At 46.1% G+C, this 17420-nt stretch overlaps 1 protein-coding gene across 4 annotated transcripts in view; it reads right to left on the minus strand.

Moving 5' to 3' along the window:
• Positions 1-10562, minus strand: part of PAFAH2 (platelet activating factor acetylhydrolase 2) — a 41190-nt gene extending 30628 nt beyond the window's left edge. For 3 of the 4 annotated variants that reach the window (XR_009693797.1, XM_061148268.1, XM_061148269.1), the window contains exons 1-3: positions 3130-3331; positions 2020-2173; positions 1119-1215 (exon numbers count right to left, since the gene is read on the minus strand). Coding sequence is in view for 3 of the 4 variants with exons in the window: in XM_061148268.1 (XP_061004251.1) it covers positions 1119-1215; positions 2020-2173; positions 3130-3219 (341 nt within the window). In the remaining variant the exon portion in view is untranslated. Of the gene's footprint in view, positions 1-1118; positions 1216-2019; positions 2174-3129; positions 3332-10429 lie in introns of those variants that run through there. The other variant, XM_061148266.1, reaches the window with a different exon arrangement.
• Positions 10563-17420: the final 6858 nt, after the last annotated feature.

A 17420-nucleotide genomic window follows, 5' to 3' on the forward strand; every position in this document is an offset into this window, starting at 1 on the left:
CATGTTGACGAATGAACATACAGTGAGAATATTCACAAGTTTAAACAAGAACCACATGCACAGTAGTTAATACATAACTACATAACACACCAAGGGGCAGAAATAAGAATTCATGGGGAGAATTCTGAATGGATACTGACTTGTAAGGGCTTCCTGTTATCTCAGTTGGTAAAGAATCCGCCTGCAATTCCGCCTGCAATGCAGGAGACCCTGGTTCAATTCCTGAGTCAGAAAGATCCTCTGGAGAAGGGACAGGCTACCCACACCAGTATTCTTGGGCTTCCCTTGTAGCTCAGCTGGTAAAGAATTCGCCCAAAATGCGAGAGACCTGGGTTGGGAAGATCCCCTGGAGAAGGGAAAGGCTATCCACTCCAGTATTCTGGCCTGGAGAATTCCACAGACTGTATAGTCCATAGGGTCACAAAAAGTTGGGACACGACTGAGTGACTTTCACTTTCACAGTTTCACTGTCTTGTAAAACTTAGGCCAGCGTTCCCTGAAGTATGATGAAGGGGATCTTACAGTTCATCACCCCACAATCCTCCATGCAGAGAGATGGACAGGAGTACAGGCATAAGTGTCCACCTACTCGGTGCCTGTCCAAGTCCTCACTTGGTGCCTCATCTGAGTCTGTTTGACAGATGAATTAATCTAGGCTCAGAGACTCCTACCATGGTCCTGAGTTCACACAGCACAGTGCTATGGTTGAGATCAACAGCTGAGGCTGCAAGCTCCACGGGAGCAGGGAGCGAGTCTGTCTTCATCACTGCTGTCCCCGATGCATGTTGAATAATTGACTCTCTGAACATAAAGCTCAAGCTCCTTCAAGCACTTCTGGGCTGTTATAGGAGAAGAAGGCTAAAACAAGTATTTATATAAATGCTAGAACAAGAGAAGGGAAAGATATGAAGGTTGCTGAAAGGCTCCACCAGGTAAAAGGGGCTTGGGGAAGACCTTCTAAAAAAAGGTAGACCCAGTGCTTTGGGATGAAGCAGATGATAGATAAGAGAGCTGACAGATGGAAATATGGGTATCTCTGCCTTTTGAGAACATGCTGACAGTCAGAAGCTGCAACCAGGCGAGGAATGTGACAAGGTCTGGGGGAGAGCAACTCTTACCTGAAGGCTCCCATGCCATGAGAGAAGATGATCAAGGGGTATCCAGAGTCCTTTGTCTTAAAGGGGCCATTCCAGCTAACAGGCAGGCGACAAGATCCTAGTAGAGACATGGGATATAGAATCTCTGGCTGCCACCAAACTGTAATCCCAAGGGCAGCCTGGGCAGAAGCATGGTGGGAACCCAATGGCCCTCCTCTAAAGAGACCCAGCGTTCACCCGAGCAGCCCAGGACAATCAGTTATTTACTCTTTTCCTTTTTCTCTCCTCGGGAGCATGAACACAACAGAAAATGGGAAAAGAAATCCAAACGGGAAGTACTGAACAACTTACAGGGTAAATCCCTGAGATGCTAAGGCAGTGGGCACAATTCCTAATGGTGAGGTGTTTGGGGGACGTGGATGACTCAGTGTGATCTCACCCCGAAGAGGGAGGAGCCAGAGGGGTAACTGCAGGAGACGGTATGCTCCTTGGTGGTCAAGAGTGTTCCTTTAATCTACATTATAGCTGACACAGAGGGAAATAATGCATTCTGGATAAATGAGTAATAGCTGCCACCTATGGAATACATTCTACATCCCAAGCACAACACTAGAGTGCATCTTTTATATACGTCCGACATTACACTCCTACAAAGGTAGATATTCAGACACATTAAGTAACTGGCCCAAGCCCCACGCTAGTAAAGGATAAGGACTGGATTCGAATCCAGGGCAGTCTAACCCTATAACTAAAGCTCTTATGTTTGTAATTCTCTCCACTCTCCATACCACACTGACTAACGGATGCCCCACTACAAAAGGGCTGGACAACACAAACTATAAGTTACTGTGTCTGCCTGGGGATCTCCAAGGGACATAATCAAGCAGCTGGGAGAGCATCCAGGGGTGAGACCAGCTCTTACCCACAGCCAGGCTGAACAGCAAACCCCCCCAGCGCTTATTAAATTTCAGGTATTCGGCCAGGCCAGCACAGTACTCATAGCGGGGAATCCACAGGGGCTGCTCCAAGGTCTCCTCTGCCTCTTGGCAGGGGTAGAACAGTCGAAAGAAGCTACCCTGTAAGAAAAATAAAGACAGCAGCTGCTCAGAGCAAGAAGCCAAAGCATGGCTACGTTTCCCAACGGACACGATCAGCAATTGTTTGTGGTTACCAGTCAAGTACTAAAACAGGGAAACTAAATTAAAAAAAAAAAAACTGGGAAACTTTACCTTCAATACATACCTGAATTTTATGCTCAGAAAATCCAGAAAGAAGCAATTTTATGTTCAGCATTCATGTAAGGCTTATGTTATTTCAAACAGCCAACTGTATTTTGAATTACATTGGAGGGGTACTAAAATATTTCCAGTGCTTGGGCTATCAAAAGATTTCAATTTGGCCAGAAGCCCAGGCCTGGAGGAGCCCCAGAAGTGAAGGAGTAGCTCTTGGGTTGAATGGGGTGACATTGGTGGCACCCAGGGCAACCCTGGAGCCTGGCCCCTGGGAAGCAGCAGCAGCACATTCATTTTACAGGGGAGTAAATGCCTCTCACAAGGGAGAGGGAGAGTGCAAGGGCCAGCCGAGAATGACCTAGGAACTGAAGGAAGGAAAGTCTCAGGCTAAAGTAGGAGGGGGGAACAGATGAGAGCAGAAGAGAAGAAAAAGGAGACTGTCTTCCTATGTGGGGCCAGGGAGTCAAAGGTCAATGGGTACATAGCCCACTGCTCCTCCTCTCATACACTCAGATTAGGGCGAGATCCAAAACCTTTCCAGGATCAGGCACCTGCTCTCATGACATCAGAGAGCTACGTTTGAAGTTAGAGGCCCCAGTTCCTCCAAGTTGGGAAAAAGAACCCATCATCTCTTGTCTATGGAGATGTTTTTAATTGAAAAGAGGAGAAAAGTTCAGGGGAAAGAAACCTGGGCGCTCGATGATCAAATCCAGACCAGCTCTAACTCAGGTTTCCCCTAGCTGGAATTACATCATCGGACTTGCTGACAGACGCAGCGGGGACGTGCTGGAGACACTTACCTGGAGGCTCTGACCCTCCATCACATCCCCACAGCCTACGAGGTGGGGTCCCGTGACAGGTGGAAAGCTCACGGACTGGTTGACCCCCATCTCATCACCAGCTGAACTGAACAACGACTTGGGCAGTGGCTGAACTTGATGGCTGGAGGGTGGAACACAGAACAGCCTCTTGCTGGTTTCCTCTCAGCTTCCTGTTGCTTATTCATGTCATCAGCCACCCCTCTCTACCCCTCCTATCACTCCTCCTCCCTGCCAGTGACTCAGCCGATCTTTCAATCATCCACCTTGCTACACTGCCCTCACCAAGGTTTGCTGTGCTATGCTTAGTCACTCAGTCGTGTCTGACCCTTTGCAACCCCATGGACTGTAGCCAGGCTCCTCTGTCCATGGGGATTCTCCAGGCAAGAATACTGGAGTGGGATCCTCCTGGGGATCTTCCCAACCCAGGGATCAAACCCAAGTCTAGGGGGCTGCTTTTTCTGTTGCTACTGGTGGAGAGGTGAGGAGAAGATCATGGAAAGGAAGCCTCCATACCCCTCAAAACCCACTAACAAGTGTTCATTTAGCACTATGTGCCCAGCACAGCAGCAACTGGGCAGAGAACATAACACAGACCTTGTCCTCAGGAGGCTAAGAATAACAAAAACAACCACTAACATCTATTATTTACTATGTGTCAGCACTGACTTAAGACTTTTACATATTCTGAGTCATTTCATCCTCTCAACAACCATCTGAGGAAGGTACTATTTAGACCCTGTTTTACAACCAAGAAACCTAGGGCATGAAGAGGTTGAATAACTTTCCCAAGTCACACTGCTTCTAGGTGGCAAACTCAGGTCTGTCTAATCTAGACCTGAGCTCTTAACCCACACTGATCCTGCTAGTGAGGAGACTCAATGACATACGTACAAAATCACTGACCTAAACTATAAACTATAAAAGGCACTTATCTGGGTCTTAAATATGAGGAAGATTTTAGAGGCAGGGGAGAGGGAAGCATTTTTATAAAGGACATAATGTAGGAGCAGAAAGGGCCAGAAATTAAAGGTTAGAGTACAATGTGGGCAGGAGATCAAACAGGAGCCTCCCACGTGGCAGGCGTGCATGTTCTGACTAGAAAGCATTCCTGTAACTTGGTTGCTTCTTGTTTGTTTTTTTAAAACAAGTATGTCTTTTTTTTTTTTGACCATGCCGGGTCTTAGCTGCAGCATGTGAGATCTAGCGCCCCTGACCAGGCCCCTGCATTGGGAGCATGGAGTCTTAACCACTGGACCACCAGGGAAGTTGAGGTTACTTTTTAAAACGGGACTAACGCCACTGCTCTCCCTCCCTCTTCAATTACATCACCACCAGCAGCACGCTTACTCTGTGCCAGGAACTGCAGCAAGGGCTTCACATACATGCATTATTTAATGAAATCCTTCTAATAATCCCCTGCGATATGAATTGTTAGCTCATGAGGATGCTGATGCTTAATAAAGTGAGGCAATTTAGCCAAGAGCAGTGAACAGAACCAGAATTTGATCATGGGCAGTGTGGCTGTGACAGTAGAGGCTGTGGTCCAACTTCCTAACATTCATCCTATCCTTCCCTCCTACTAGATCCCTGGTGATCTGGGTGGGGTTGACACCTCCCTAACCTCTAGAGTTGGACCAATCAGCCCTACATATCCCCATCAGTATCTGGATGAAGAGTGGGCTCCTGACACATATTGGGCCAACCAGGGCAAAGCCCAGGACTTTGGTTTGATGCTCGAGTGTGGACAAGTTCTTTCTTGTTTTGAACTAGCATGATGTGCGGATGTGAAGCCTTGAACTGTCGCAGCCACTTTGTTACCTTATGAATGAAGTTACCCGTGGAGGATGCAGAGCTGAGAGAATCATAGAGAAGTGGACTTATTTCTGAAGACATTAAGAATCTCTGGATTAGACCAGAGATCAAATTGCCAATATCCACTGGATCATCGAAAAAGCAAGAGAGTTCCAGAAAAATATTTATTTCTGCTTTATTGACTACGCCAAAGCCTTTGACTGTGTGGATCACAATAAACTGTGGAAAATTCTGAAGGAGATGGGAATACCAGACCACCTGACCTGCCTCTTGAGAAACCTGTATGCAGGTCAGGAAGCAACAGTTAGAACTGGACATGGAACAACAGACTGATTCCAAATAGGAAAAGGAGTAGGTCAAGGCTGTATATTGTCACTCTGCTTATTTAACTTATATGCAGAGTACATCATGAGAACGCTGGGCTGGAAGAAGCATAAGCTGGAATCCAGACTGCCAGGAGAAATATCAATAACCTCAGATATGCAGATGACACCACCCTTATGGCAGAAAGTGAAAAGGAACTACAAAGCCTCTTGATGAAAGTGAAAGAGGAGAGTGAAAAAGTTGGCTTAAAGCTTAACATTCAGAAAACTAAGATCATGGCATCTGGTTCCATCACCTCAAGGGAAATAGATGGGGAGACAGTGGAAACAGTGCCAGACTTTATTTTTCTGGGCTCCAAAATCACTGCAGATGGTGACTGCAGCCAAGAAATTAAAAGACGCTTACTCCTTGGAAGGAAAGTTATGACCAACCTAGATAGCATATTAAAAAGCAGAGACATTACTTTGCCAACAAAGGTCCATCTGGTCAAGACTATGGTTTTTCCAATGGTCATGTATGGATGTGAGAGTTGGACTGTGAAGGAAGCTGAGCACTGAAAAATTGATGCTTTTGAACTCTGGTGTTGGAGAAGACTCTTGAGAGTCCCTTGGACTGCAAGCAGATCCAGCCAGTCCATCCTGAAGGAGATCAGTCCTGGGTGTTCATTGGAAGGACTGATGCTGAAGCTGAAACTCCAATACTTTGGCCACCTCATGCGAAGAGTTGACTCATTGGAAAAGACCCTGATGCTGGGAGGGACTGGGGGCAGGAGAAGGGGGTGACAGAGGATGAGATGGCTGGATAGCATCACCAACTCGATGGGCATGAGTTTCAGTAAACTCCGGGAGTTTGTGATGGACAGGGAGGCCTGGCGTGCTACAATTCATGGGGTCGCAAAGAGTCGGACACGACTGAGCGACTGAACTGAACTGAAAGGAAACTTGGCCCACTCCTAGACCGTCTGGTTACAAGAGCCAATAAATCCCTTTTTATTGTTTAAACCAAGGGGGTTTAGATTTCTACTGCTTGAACCAAAAGCATCTAAAGTGACCCACTGAGTCCTGGGCCACATTTTCAGTCATTGTGTTATTCTACTTTCTTTAAGACACTCTGGGATGGATTAGGTAGTTCAAGTCAAAACATGCCTGGGCAAGAAGAGACCTTAGGGGTCACTTCTCCCATCCCCTGCACCACCACCTCGACTCAGCTCAGTACAGAAATGTGCTTCACTGATGAAGAGATCAGGGTCCTAAGAGGTTAAGTGAAATGTTCAAGGTCACCAGAACTATTGTTACACATAGATCTCCTCATTTCCAACTTCCAGTTGTCTGGCCTAATGGAAAACTCCAGACAAGCAATAATCTTAATGCCATTCTACTTAACTTTGGAAGACAATAAGTGGTATTCTTTCTACCACAGACTTGCTTCATCTCATTTCTCTGAAGCAAATTTAAAAACTGAATTCTTTTTAAAAAGAAGCTAAGCTCCTGATCTAGTCAGTGGACTATTTAGCCAAAGGGAAGTTTAACATGTGCTGCTTAGTCGCAGACCCTGACCTTTTCCACTTGAGGGCAAATGCACCGAGGACCCACAGTGGGAAGGAAGGAGGCATAGGACAGGTCGCCCACAAGACAATGAAGCAGCTGACAGGTCACCCACAAGACAATGAAGCAGCTGAAGTTTTGTTAATATTTGCTGATTGAGTGAAAAGGAGAAATAATAGGATTTGGGCAACTAAGTGGATTTGGGGAGTTATGCAAGGAGGGAGAGCCAAAGATGAGTCAGGTTTCAGGACTGGGTGACCAGAATGATAATAGCTTATAGGAAGAGATGCTAGTCTTAATCCAAAAACAGAACACTGCATGAGATAGGAATCAGGACAAGGGCACTTGAAAATGCCTATAACAGAAGGGGAGCAGAATTCTCTGGTAATCCTGGAAAGTTTCTGGGAAGGCCATCAACTAAATTGAATTTGGAAATAAATAAAAATTAAAGAAGCTAACGGGACAGAGTAAGGATAACAAGAAAATGGTGCCTGGCTCATACTGACTGATGCTCAAGTAGAACGGGGAGATGGGAAAATCCAATCTAACCTGCAAATTTTTGCCTAAGAAACATCCACACAGAGCATCCAGGGTCATACCTAATAAATGTCAAGGAATTCTCCAAGGAAATCAGTCCACATGTCTCTACCTATTCTGGCTTACCTTATCTAAACAATTTGGGGTGATGGCTACCTAAAAGCCTCTCTACCCATCCAAACCTGCCCCGCCCATCAAAGCCTAGTGAAATCTCTGGTACTCTGTGAGGCTTCCCAAGTACTTCCAATCTTCCTCTCAACTCGAGTATGTCTGCATCACTCACTTGATAACCAATCACGGGCTGCCTCAGGACAGCTCTTGAATTAGTTCCTACTCTAGCAGTGGAAACAGTGACCGATTTTATTTTCTTGGGCTCCAAAACCACTTCAGATGGTGACTGCAGTCAGGGAATTAAAAGACACTTGCTCCTCAGAAGAAAGCTATGACAAACCTAGATAGCATATTAAAAAGCAGAGGCATCACTTTGCCAACAAAGGTCCATACAGTCAAAGCTATGGTTTTTCTGGTAGTCAGGTACAGATGTGCGAGTTGGACCATAAAAAAAGGCTGAGCACCAAAGAATTGATGCTTTCAAATTGTGGAGCTGGAGAAGACTCTTGAGAGTCCCTTGGACTGCAAGGAGATCAAACTAGTCAATCCTAAAGGAAATCCACCCTGAATATCTATTGGAAGGACTGATGCTGAAGCTCCAATACTTTGGCCACTTAATGTGAAAAGCTGATTCATTGGAAAAGACTCTGATGCTGGGAAAGATTTGAGGGCAGGAGGAGAAGGGGGTGACAGAGGATGAGATGGTTAGATGGCATCACCAACTCAATGGACGTGAGTTTGTGCAAACTCCAGGAAATAGTGAAGGACAGGGAAGACTGGCATGCTTCAGTCCATGGGGTTGGAAAGAGTCAGACACGACTTAGCGACTGAACAACAACTAGCAGTTTTCAATCAGCGACTTGCCTCCAAGAAGTGGTCCAAGTAGAAGCTAGATCAGAGGGTCCTGAATCTATTATCACAATCACCTGGAAAACTTTTCAAAAACAAAGCTTTTAGGGCACCCACTGCCAGAGGCCAATTAGTTTATAAAGCTTCCCAAGCTTTCTGATCTGCAAGGTTCGAGAACCTCTGGTCCAGATGGTATGCAGGATTTTTCTTTTTTTGAGACGTGTGCAAACAATAAACATTTACTGAGTGGATACGGTATTCCAGTCCACCATTTTCATAGTAATGAAAAGATAATGATTATGATATCACTTGGTTTAATCCCCATGGCCACCTAGAAGCATGTTCCTGGCTTAATGTAGTGATTTGAACTGGTCTCAGTAATTAGTTGATCCAATGCATGCTATTTAATTTTTTACACACTTATGCCTTATTTCTTCAGATATGCTACAGAGGTAGAATGTGTTTTATATTTCTTTGGAGGATAAACCATCTATCCTCATGCTTTCCCCACACAGAGGAACCCCATAAATGCTTCCTTTATTTGGCTTTGATTTAAACCCTTTCAATTCTTTAATCTCTGTATTTTTGATCTAAAAATTAGACTATATGGTATAGTGGGAAAAGAAAGGCTTTGGTGACAGTATGAATTCCACCTCCACCATTTAATTGGCTGTTTAACCTTGAGCAAGTTCCTTCAATTCTAAGCCTCTGATGATTTTTCCACATGATAGAAATAACAGTCACTCATGAAGTTGCTGATGAGGATTAAATGAAAGTATGTGAAACACTTAACATATAGAAGGCATAATAACCATAACTAGCTACATGACCTCTTAGCCTAAGTTGCTTGAGAGTAAAATGAAGACACTTCATAAGTGAAATTTAGTAACAAAAGTGATATTGCCTAGGGTCTGGTACATTTTAAGTGCTCATAAAATGTTAGGAATTAATTAACAATGTTATGTCTCTCTTTCATTATGCCCAGCCAAGCTTTTTTTGGGGGGGTGGGGGTGGTATTTGTAGTTTTCTGGATTAAATCCTTTGACAAAATGGTTTCTTTTCTTCCAGTCTTATCAGGTCTGAGACACCTATTCCAAAATCAGTCCCAGGTCTCCTGCATTGCAGACAGATTCTTTATCATCTGAGCCACCAGGGAAGCCCTTAAACAGGCCCAGAAGAGCCCAAAGGGAACAGAGAGGGTTTACATTGCAGCTGTCCATCTCCTGCTGGGGCCCCAATTCCAGTGAGCAGGGCCCACCCTTCTGCCAGCTGTGTGGACTTATCATCCCTGGCTATTTCAGGACACAGTCCAAGATAAGCACTTCTCTGGGGCTTCCTTTCAGACAAAGCTCTCATTAGCCTGTGGTCTCTGGGGAAGTGAGGAAATATCATCCTGTTCTTAGAGAAAGCAGACTCCAGGCACTCAAGGGGCAGGTCTGAGCAACAAAGGGGCAGAGCTATAAAAGGAGCCAAGATGAGAGTATTTCAGAGCATTAATAATTACAGTAAAAATAATCTCTCTCGCTTGTGGAGGCTTTACAGTTTACAAAGTACTTTCACACATATTAGCTTATTGGCTCCAGAACATAGCCTCAAGCTAAGACTGAGAGCAACTGTCATCTCCACTTCGTAGATGAAGAGAGTGAGTCCCAGAGAGGGGGTATGATCTGCCCAAGGTCACGCAGCAAAGGAGTTAGAGAGCTGCAATAATAAAACCCAGCTCTGCTGAATTCCAGTTCTGAGCAACTCCGTGGATTGGGAAGAAGGAATGGTGACCCCTGTTCCATTAGCATGAAAACCAAGAAAGGGAGGCTAAGAGTGAAGCACATAGAAGGTGCGAAGCACAAAGAAGCCCAAGTTTCTGAAAGGGGATGCTGAGAGCTCACGGTGGGGCTCCAGGGGCACCAGGCATGACAATGCAAGATGACAGTGGGAGAATAAAGGGTGCGGGTGGATATTGGCGGTGTCTCAACAGGAAATAGAAAAGGTGAAAGACTAATGGGGAGTTCCTGGGATTGAGACGAGGAGCCCCCAAACCGGGCTGGAATGGGGCAAAATCCGCAGACACCTCAGTTCAGAATAGAGGTTTTCTCCAAACTTACCCAGTCACGTTGATCCCTCAGAAGCAGCCCGGACGGTCAACTCGACAGAAACGAGAAACTGCCCAGGAGCCGGTGGCCCCTTGGTAATTGTAGTTTCCAGAACTCGACATTGGCACTTACAAGCATTTCCCGCCTCTGTCCAGAACTATAACTCCCGAGGTGCACCGCGAAGATTGCCTATAAGATCCCAGGACTACAATTCCCAGAGTTCTACACGCCCGCCCCCCCCCCCCCCCCACTTCGTTCTGTGAAACCGTCCGAAGTTCGGAATGAAGCACGATTCCTCCCCCTGGTGGTCGAGGAGCCGCCACCAGGATGACAAAGCCGGAGCGGAGGGTTACTGTATATAGTCCCGGTTAGTAACCCTCCGCCTCAGCGTTCCTCAAATAATTCCTGGGTGTGCCTGGAGATAAACAAGGATTAGCTTTATTCACAGGGGAGCTGAGGAGGAGATCTGAGCATGTCTTGTGTCCTTTACGAACCTGTACCTGTTGACACGTGTGATATTCAATTGTCCTTCAGAAACTCCTGGCCAAGAACTGAGAGGAAACAGAGATTCCTCCCTGTCCCTCTGTTCGTAGCCCCTCCTCCATCCACCCTCACTTTGCGGCCCTATGCGGGTTCTTAGAGACATCCTGGTGAACAAGTTAGTGTTGCTAACCTCAGAAGAATTCACAGTCCAGCGGAGGATCCTGACAAACGAAGAATTACACTGCGATAGTTGCTCTAATGGGGAAAGCGCAAGGGGTTATGGGAGCCTTCTTGAAAGGGCGAACATACCCAGGCTTGGGGGAAATAGGACCGTGTCTTCAAGGCTTCGTAGAGATCTTAGAGAAATGTTAACATTGCGAACTGAAGGAATAGGACTTGGCCAGGAATACAGAGAGTATGAAGAATATTTAACACTCTGACTGGAGCACAGAGTGTGAGGAATGGAATCGCGAGGCACGCCTGAGGGGGGAGACAGGGTCACGTCCTCAGGATTCTGGTAAACTTCATAAGAAAATTGGATCATCCAAGCAACTTAGAAACTTTCAAAAACTTCCTACTCCTTACTGAATGAGGTCCCAGCTTCTTAGCTTGACATTCTAGGTCCTCCCCAACCTGCCCCAAACTACCACTTACTCTGAAGTGTTGCTCGTGGTTTTTTCTTTTCTTTTCTTTTTTCTGACAGGAATCGCTCTTCTGCCCTGCCCCCAGCTACGTTCACCCACTCTCAAGATGTCGTACTCATTGTTCCCTCCACACTTTTATTCACGCTCTTCTCTCCACCAAACACTCTGCCCTGCTTTGCGGCTATCTAATCCGATTCTTCTTTACAATTCCTCTTGATCCTCCCTCTCCACGGAGCTTCCCTGATTCCCCTCCAGTCCAAACGACCTCCGCCCCCTCTCCGTTGCTGGGATATTTGTCTGCACCTCTCAGTTGGGGGTTTACCTCACACTGCCCTGTGCCATCTCCTCAGTGGGAGGTCTTGACTCTCCATTAAACTGTGAGTTCTTTGAGGTCAGGTGATGAGTCCTACAGCTGATCCCTCCTCCCTCCCAACCACATACCCTCAAATTGCCAGTGTCCAGATTCCATGCTTCAGGCTTTTAGACCGTCGTCTCCTCCTGACACGCTGTCATCACTGGGAACAAAATAAAGGCATCAGGGGAGAATGATTTCAGCACCACACTGTGTAATCAAGCCCAGATTTAATTAAAGCTGTGGTTGGTGGCCGTGATGGCAGAACGTAAAAAGCTTAGTGCACATCAGAGATGGTTCTCTTCGGCTAATTAATTAGTGCTTTGCAGCTGGCACAGAACTCATGACTAATCAGAGTCCCTAGTTAGGAGGGGGGCCACTGCAGTTTGTTTCTCTGTTTCCGACTCCCAGACTAAGCCATGCTGGGGACATCTGCTGGCCAAAAGTTTTAAACTTCCCAGGAAGAGGAATGTCACAGCCTCCTTTGTCAGTGTTAGGAAGATCTACCTTGGGCCCAAACTCCTGTTGCAAAATAAAATACTTGAGTTCAAACACATTTCCTTCCAGTCTAGTTTTTTTGAAGATAAACAACCCAAATGCTTTAAGTTTTTAACAAGTGCTTAATTTCCCAGGCTGTCACTATAGATCCCATCTTCCAGTCATCCAGGGATCTCTTCTGGTTGACTACCATCCCACTCCAGCCTTTACTTTGTTGCTGAATTACTTTATTCATTTTTAAACATTTGTTTGTTTATTTGGCTGTTCCAGGTCTTAGTTGCAGCACTCCAGATCTTTGATCTTCATTGCAGTGTGCTGATTCTTTGGTTGTGGCATATTTAGTTGCAGCATGCAAACTCTTAGTTGAGGCATGTGGGATCTAGTTCCCTGACCAGGGATCCAACCTAGGCCCCCTGCATTGGGAGCTTGTACTCTTAAGCACTGGACCACCAGGGAAGTCCCTAAGTTACTTTAAGTTGGCATCTGAGTGACCAGTTTTAGATTTCCTCTTCTCCTCCCTGCCTGCTGAAGTTGATGGACAACACTTCGAAATCAAACTATAACATGCATACAATAAAGTGTGTGAAGTGCACTAACTGTACACCTCAACCTTTAAAAAAAATCTGATGTAACCGTCACCCAATTTGATATGTAGAACATTTCCAATGCCCCCAAGATGTTGTCTCTATCCCTTCCCAGTTTACAGTCACTCATCCCCTCAAGAGAGCCGTCAGCTTTTGTCTCTATCATCTCTGGACCCATTTGGAGTCCGGATGAATCCTCTTTTAATGTCTTGCTAACAGGCAGAGTGTATACGTTTAATAAAGATCAACATGACTTAGTGACTGAACAACAACAAACAGGCAGAGTGTATATGCTTAATAAAGATAAAGAACAGTAACTGTCCTTCTCTATTATTGTTGCCATAATAATAATAGGACCTAGTATTGTTACTGTAGTAACAAAATTAAGTGCTGGAAATAGGGCAGCAGTGAATAGAGAGGTTAATTCCCTACCCACATGGTACTTTCATTCTGTTGAGTGGAGACAGATAATAAACAGATAACCAAGGTAATTGCATACTCTTTAAATTTTATTTATTTATTTTTGGCAGTGCTGCATCTTGATTGCTATGTGTGTGGGCTTTCTCTAGTTGGGGTGAACAGGGGCTACTCCCCAGTTATGGTGTGCAGGTTTTTCATTGTGGCGACTTCTCTTGTTGAGGAGCACTAGCTCTAGGCTCTTGGACTTCAGTGTTTGCTGTCTGACCGCTCAGTAGTTGCGGAGCGTAGGCTTAGGTGCCCTGCAGCTTATGGGATCTTCCTGGACCAGGGATTGAACTGGTGCTCCCTTCTTTGCAAGGTGGATTCTTAACCCACTGGACCACCAGGGAAGCCTGATTGCATACTCTTAAATGTTCTAAAGGAAATTAAGATGCTTTGATGGAGAATAAAAGGAGTGAGTTATTCTCAATAGGATAATCAGGGAAGGATTCTCTGAGGACCTGGCATCAGAGCTCAGCCTAACCATACCTACTGTTTTTTTTTACCTACTACATGTCAGACATGTCATTAGGGACTTTCAAATCCTTTAGGGAAGTATGTCAAATCCTCCTGGGAAGTATGTCATAGTCTTTCTGTTTTTCAGACAAGAAAACAGAGGCTCAAAGAGGTAGTAGCAGACAGTGTTGATCCCTCTCTCCTATCCCCTCATCCCTTCTGAGCCCCGATGCCAGTGTGGTGGTCTCCAGCAGCTGGGAGTCCCTCCACTCCAAGTCCCTTTTCTCTCTGCTTCCTTGATTGAGGGCTTTCTTAGGCATCTATGAACGAGGAAGGGAGAGGCATGTGCCCCCTACCTCAAAGGCAACCTTCAGCCATCATGGAAACTGATGACTCCCCATCCTTAGATAGGATGATTCTGAGATGCAGTTCATACTGTCTCTTAGAGTTTCCAGGGAGCTGAACGCAACTGATGTGCCTCATCTTATTTTCTCCCCTCCTTGTCTCACTTTCCCCATGCTCTCCCTTCTGCTTTGAAACCACCTTCCAAATAGATCATGAGCACCCCAGTCTCAGGGTCTGCTTTTGGGGGAACTCAAGCCACCCCTTGCTCCAAGCACAGCAAAGTAATTGGGTACATAATAGTCTCTAATTGTGCCACGTCCTTTCACTCTCCATGCCTTTGCAAGTGCTGTCTCCTCTGCCAAAACGTGTGTTGAATCCGCTGTGACCCATCCAACATCCACTTCACTCCATCCCTGCCACCCTCCACCCGATCATCTCCAGCTTCCAGTGTTCAGAACTGGTAAGAATTGTGTTTGTGCCAAGTGCTTGGCAAACCCCATCTCATTCAGTTGGCAGAGATTCTGAGGCATCAGTAGTACCATTCCTGGTTTGCAGGTCAGGAAACTGAGATTCCTGGAGGCCAGGAGACTTGCCCAAGTCTTGCAGTTAATAACTGGCAAAGCCAGGGACCTAAATGCAGATCTACTTATTAACTCTGGGCTGGAGGGAAAGGGTAGGAATCGGGGTCTCTGAAGTTGTTTCAGCATTTCCTGCCCATCAGATTCACTCCTCCTCATCCACAGTGACAAGCTGGTCCATGGACAGGCATGCACTCAGCCACTCACATGTGTTTGTTTGTGCTCTTCCCATTTGCTGGGGCTGTGTCTTTCCTGTCTGCTCTCTGTCCAGTTTTTCAAACTGAGCAGAGATGTCAGTTTCTCTGGGAAATCCTTCCTGGTTGAATCCCCCTGGGCTATCCTGACACTGGCATCCCTGTGACAGCACATATCACAAGGCAGTGAGGTGCCCTGTGTGCCCGTCTCCTCTGAACACAGCCTTGGGCTCTGGAGGGCATGGATGCCATCTTATTCATCTCTGTGGGTCTGGCACTGTACCTGGCACAGTGGGTGTTGGTTAAAAGATTGAAGAACTTCCCTGGCGGTCCAGTGGCTAAGACTCCACTCTTCCAATGCAGGGAGAACAGGTTCTATCCCCAGTCAGGGGACTAAGATCTCACATGCCTTGAGGCATGGCCAATATACTATATATATATATATATATATACACACATATACATACATAAATGAGTGAATGAGTAAGAGGCACCCAGTAGAGACTGCAAACATGAATGCCTTCAGGGTCCAAGCAAGTCAGGTAAATTGGTGCAAGACAATAGGAAGCAGGAGGGGCTACAGCAAACTGGACAGCCAGTGGCTCACCTGACATATTCATATTCAATTGAAGAACATGGGTGGGTGAAATTCAGCCTCTGTTCAGAACAATAGTAATAATAATAGTTATAGTAAACGTCCTCTGCACCAGGAGATAAGGTGCATGATTCAGAGTGTGGGCTCTGAAAACTGGCTGCTGGATTTGAATCTCAGCTCTCCTACCTGTTAGCTGTGAGACTTTGGTCAAGTCACTCAACCTCTCTGAGCGGCAGTTTCCTCACTTGCAGATGGAAATGATAATACCTACCTTACAGAGTTGCTGTGAGGACTCAAAGAGCAAGTACATGGAAAGTACATAAAACGGTGCCTGGCACATGTGAACACCTGAGATGACAGGCTATTGCCATTCCTTGACAGTGAGTGCTCAGAGAAGGCCTCCCTGAGGGGGTGACATGTAAACTGAGCCCTGCATATCCATAAGGAGCCACCCATGATGAGCTCTGGGAGAAGAACATTCCAGGCAGAGGGAACAGATGGGTGAAAGGTCCTAAGGCAGAAATGGCTTTGCTGGATCTGGAGCACAGTGGCCAGAGACGGGGGCTGGAGACAAGGTCTTGAGAGCAGACAGAGCCCAGATCATGGAGGGTCTTCTAAGCTGTGGAAAGAATATTCTCGAGTGATGGAAGCCACTGGGGCAAGTTTGTTTCAAAACATAGGTTTTATTACTATTTAGGTGCTGTGAGACTGACAGACCAGGAAACAACTACCATTGAAAAAATAGTTTGGGACTTTCTTGGCGGTCCAGTGGTTAAGACTTGATGCTTCTACCACAGAGGCCCCGGGTTCCGTCTCTGATCTGGGAACTAAGATCCCACATGCCATGCAATGCAGCCAAAAAACAAGAAAAAAGAGTTTGTTATACATACAGACAGCAAGAGGAAGGGGCACAGCATGCCACAGAGGGGCCACATGGGAAGTATCAGGGTCAGTCAGGAGGAAGAGGGAGGGAGGGGAAAACACGGGCAAGGGCCTTTATTGTGGTTTCCATGGGAGGAGTTGGTGAGAGAGCAGGCAGGCTTAGAATTGGCTGGTGTGAATAATTTCAGTGGACTCTGAGGCATGGGGACTATTTCCAGTTGTTTCTGGTACCTGACCCTGGAGTGCATAGGGTGGTGGAATAGTGGCCCTGAGTGTGAAAGCCCGTGTGAAAGGATGTGATGGATTCAGTTCAGTTCACTCAGTCGTGTCCAACTCTTTGCGACTCCATGGACTGCAGTACACCAGGTTTCCCTGTCCATCACTAAATCCCAGAACTTCCTCGAACTCATGTCCATCAAGTCAGTGATGCCATCCAACCATCTCATCCTCTGTCATCCCCTTCTCCTCCTGCCTTCAATCTTTCCCAGCATCGGTGTCTTTTCAAATGAGTCAGTTCTTCGCATCAGGTGGCCAAAGTATTGGAGTTTCAGCTTCAACATCAGTCCTTCCAATGAATATTCAGGACTGATTTCATTTAGGATGGACTGGTTGGATCTCCTTGCAGTCCAAGGGACTCTCAAGAGTCTTCTCCAACACCACAGTTCGAAAGCATCCATTCTTCGGCACTTAGCTTCCTTTATGGTCCAACTCTCACATCCATACATGACTACTAGAAAAACCATAGCTTTGACTAGACAGACCTTTGTCGGCAGTGGTTGGTTTTGCCTGGATTGGTTGGGTTTTTCTTTTTTTTTTTTGGATTGGCTTTGTCTGGATTTGTCGGTTTGCATTTGAAAAGCAGGCTCAAAAGATGAGCTGTTTACTATCTGTAGGAAATGGCTACCCTAGGAGGGGAAGTCCCTCCCGGGTCAG

The sequence above is a fragment of the Dama dama genome, chromosome 8 (genome assembly GCF_033118175.1).
Source record: "Dama dama isolate Ldn47 chromosome 8, ASM3311817v1, whole genome shotgun sequence".
Classification (NCBI taxonomy): Eukaryota; Metazoa; Chordata; class Mammalia; order Artiodactyla; family Cervidae; genus Dama; species Dama dama.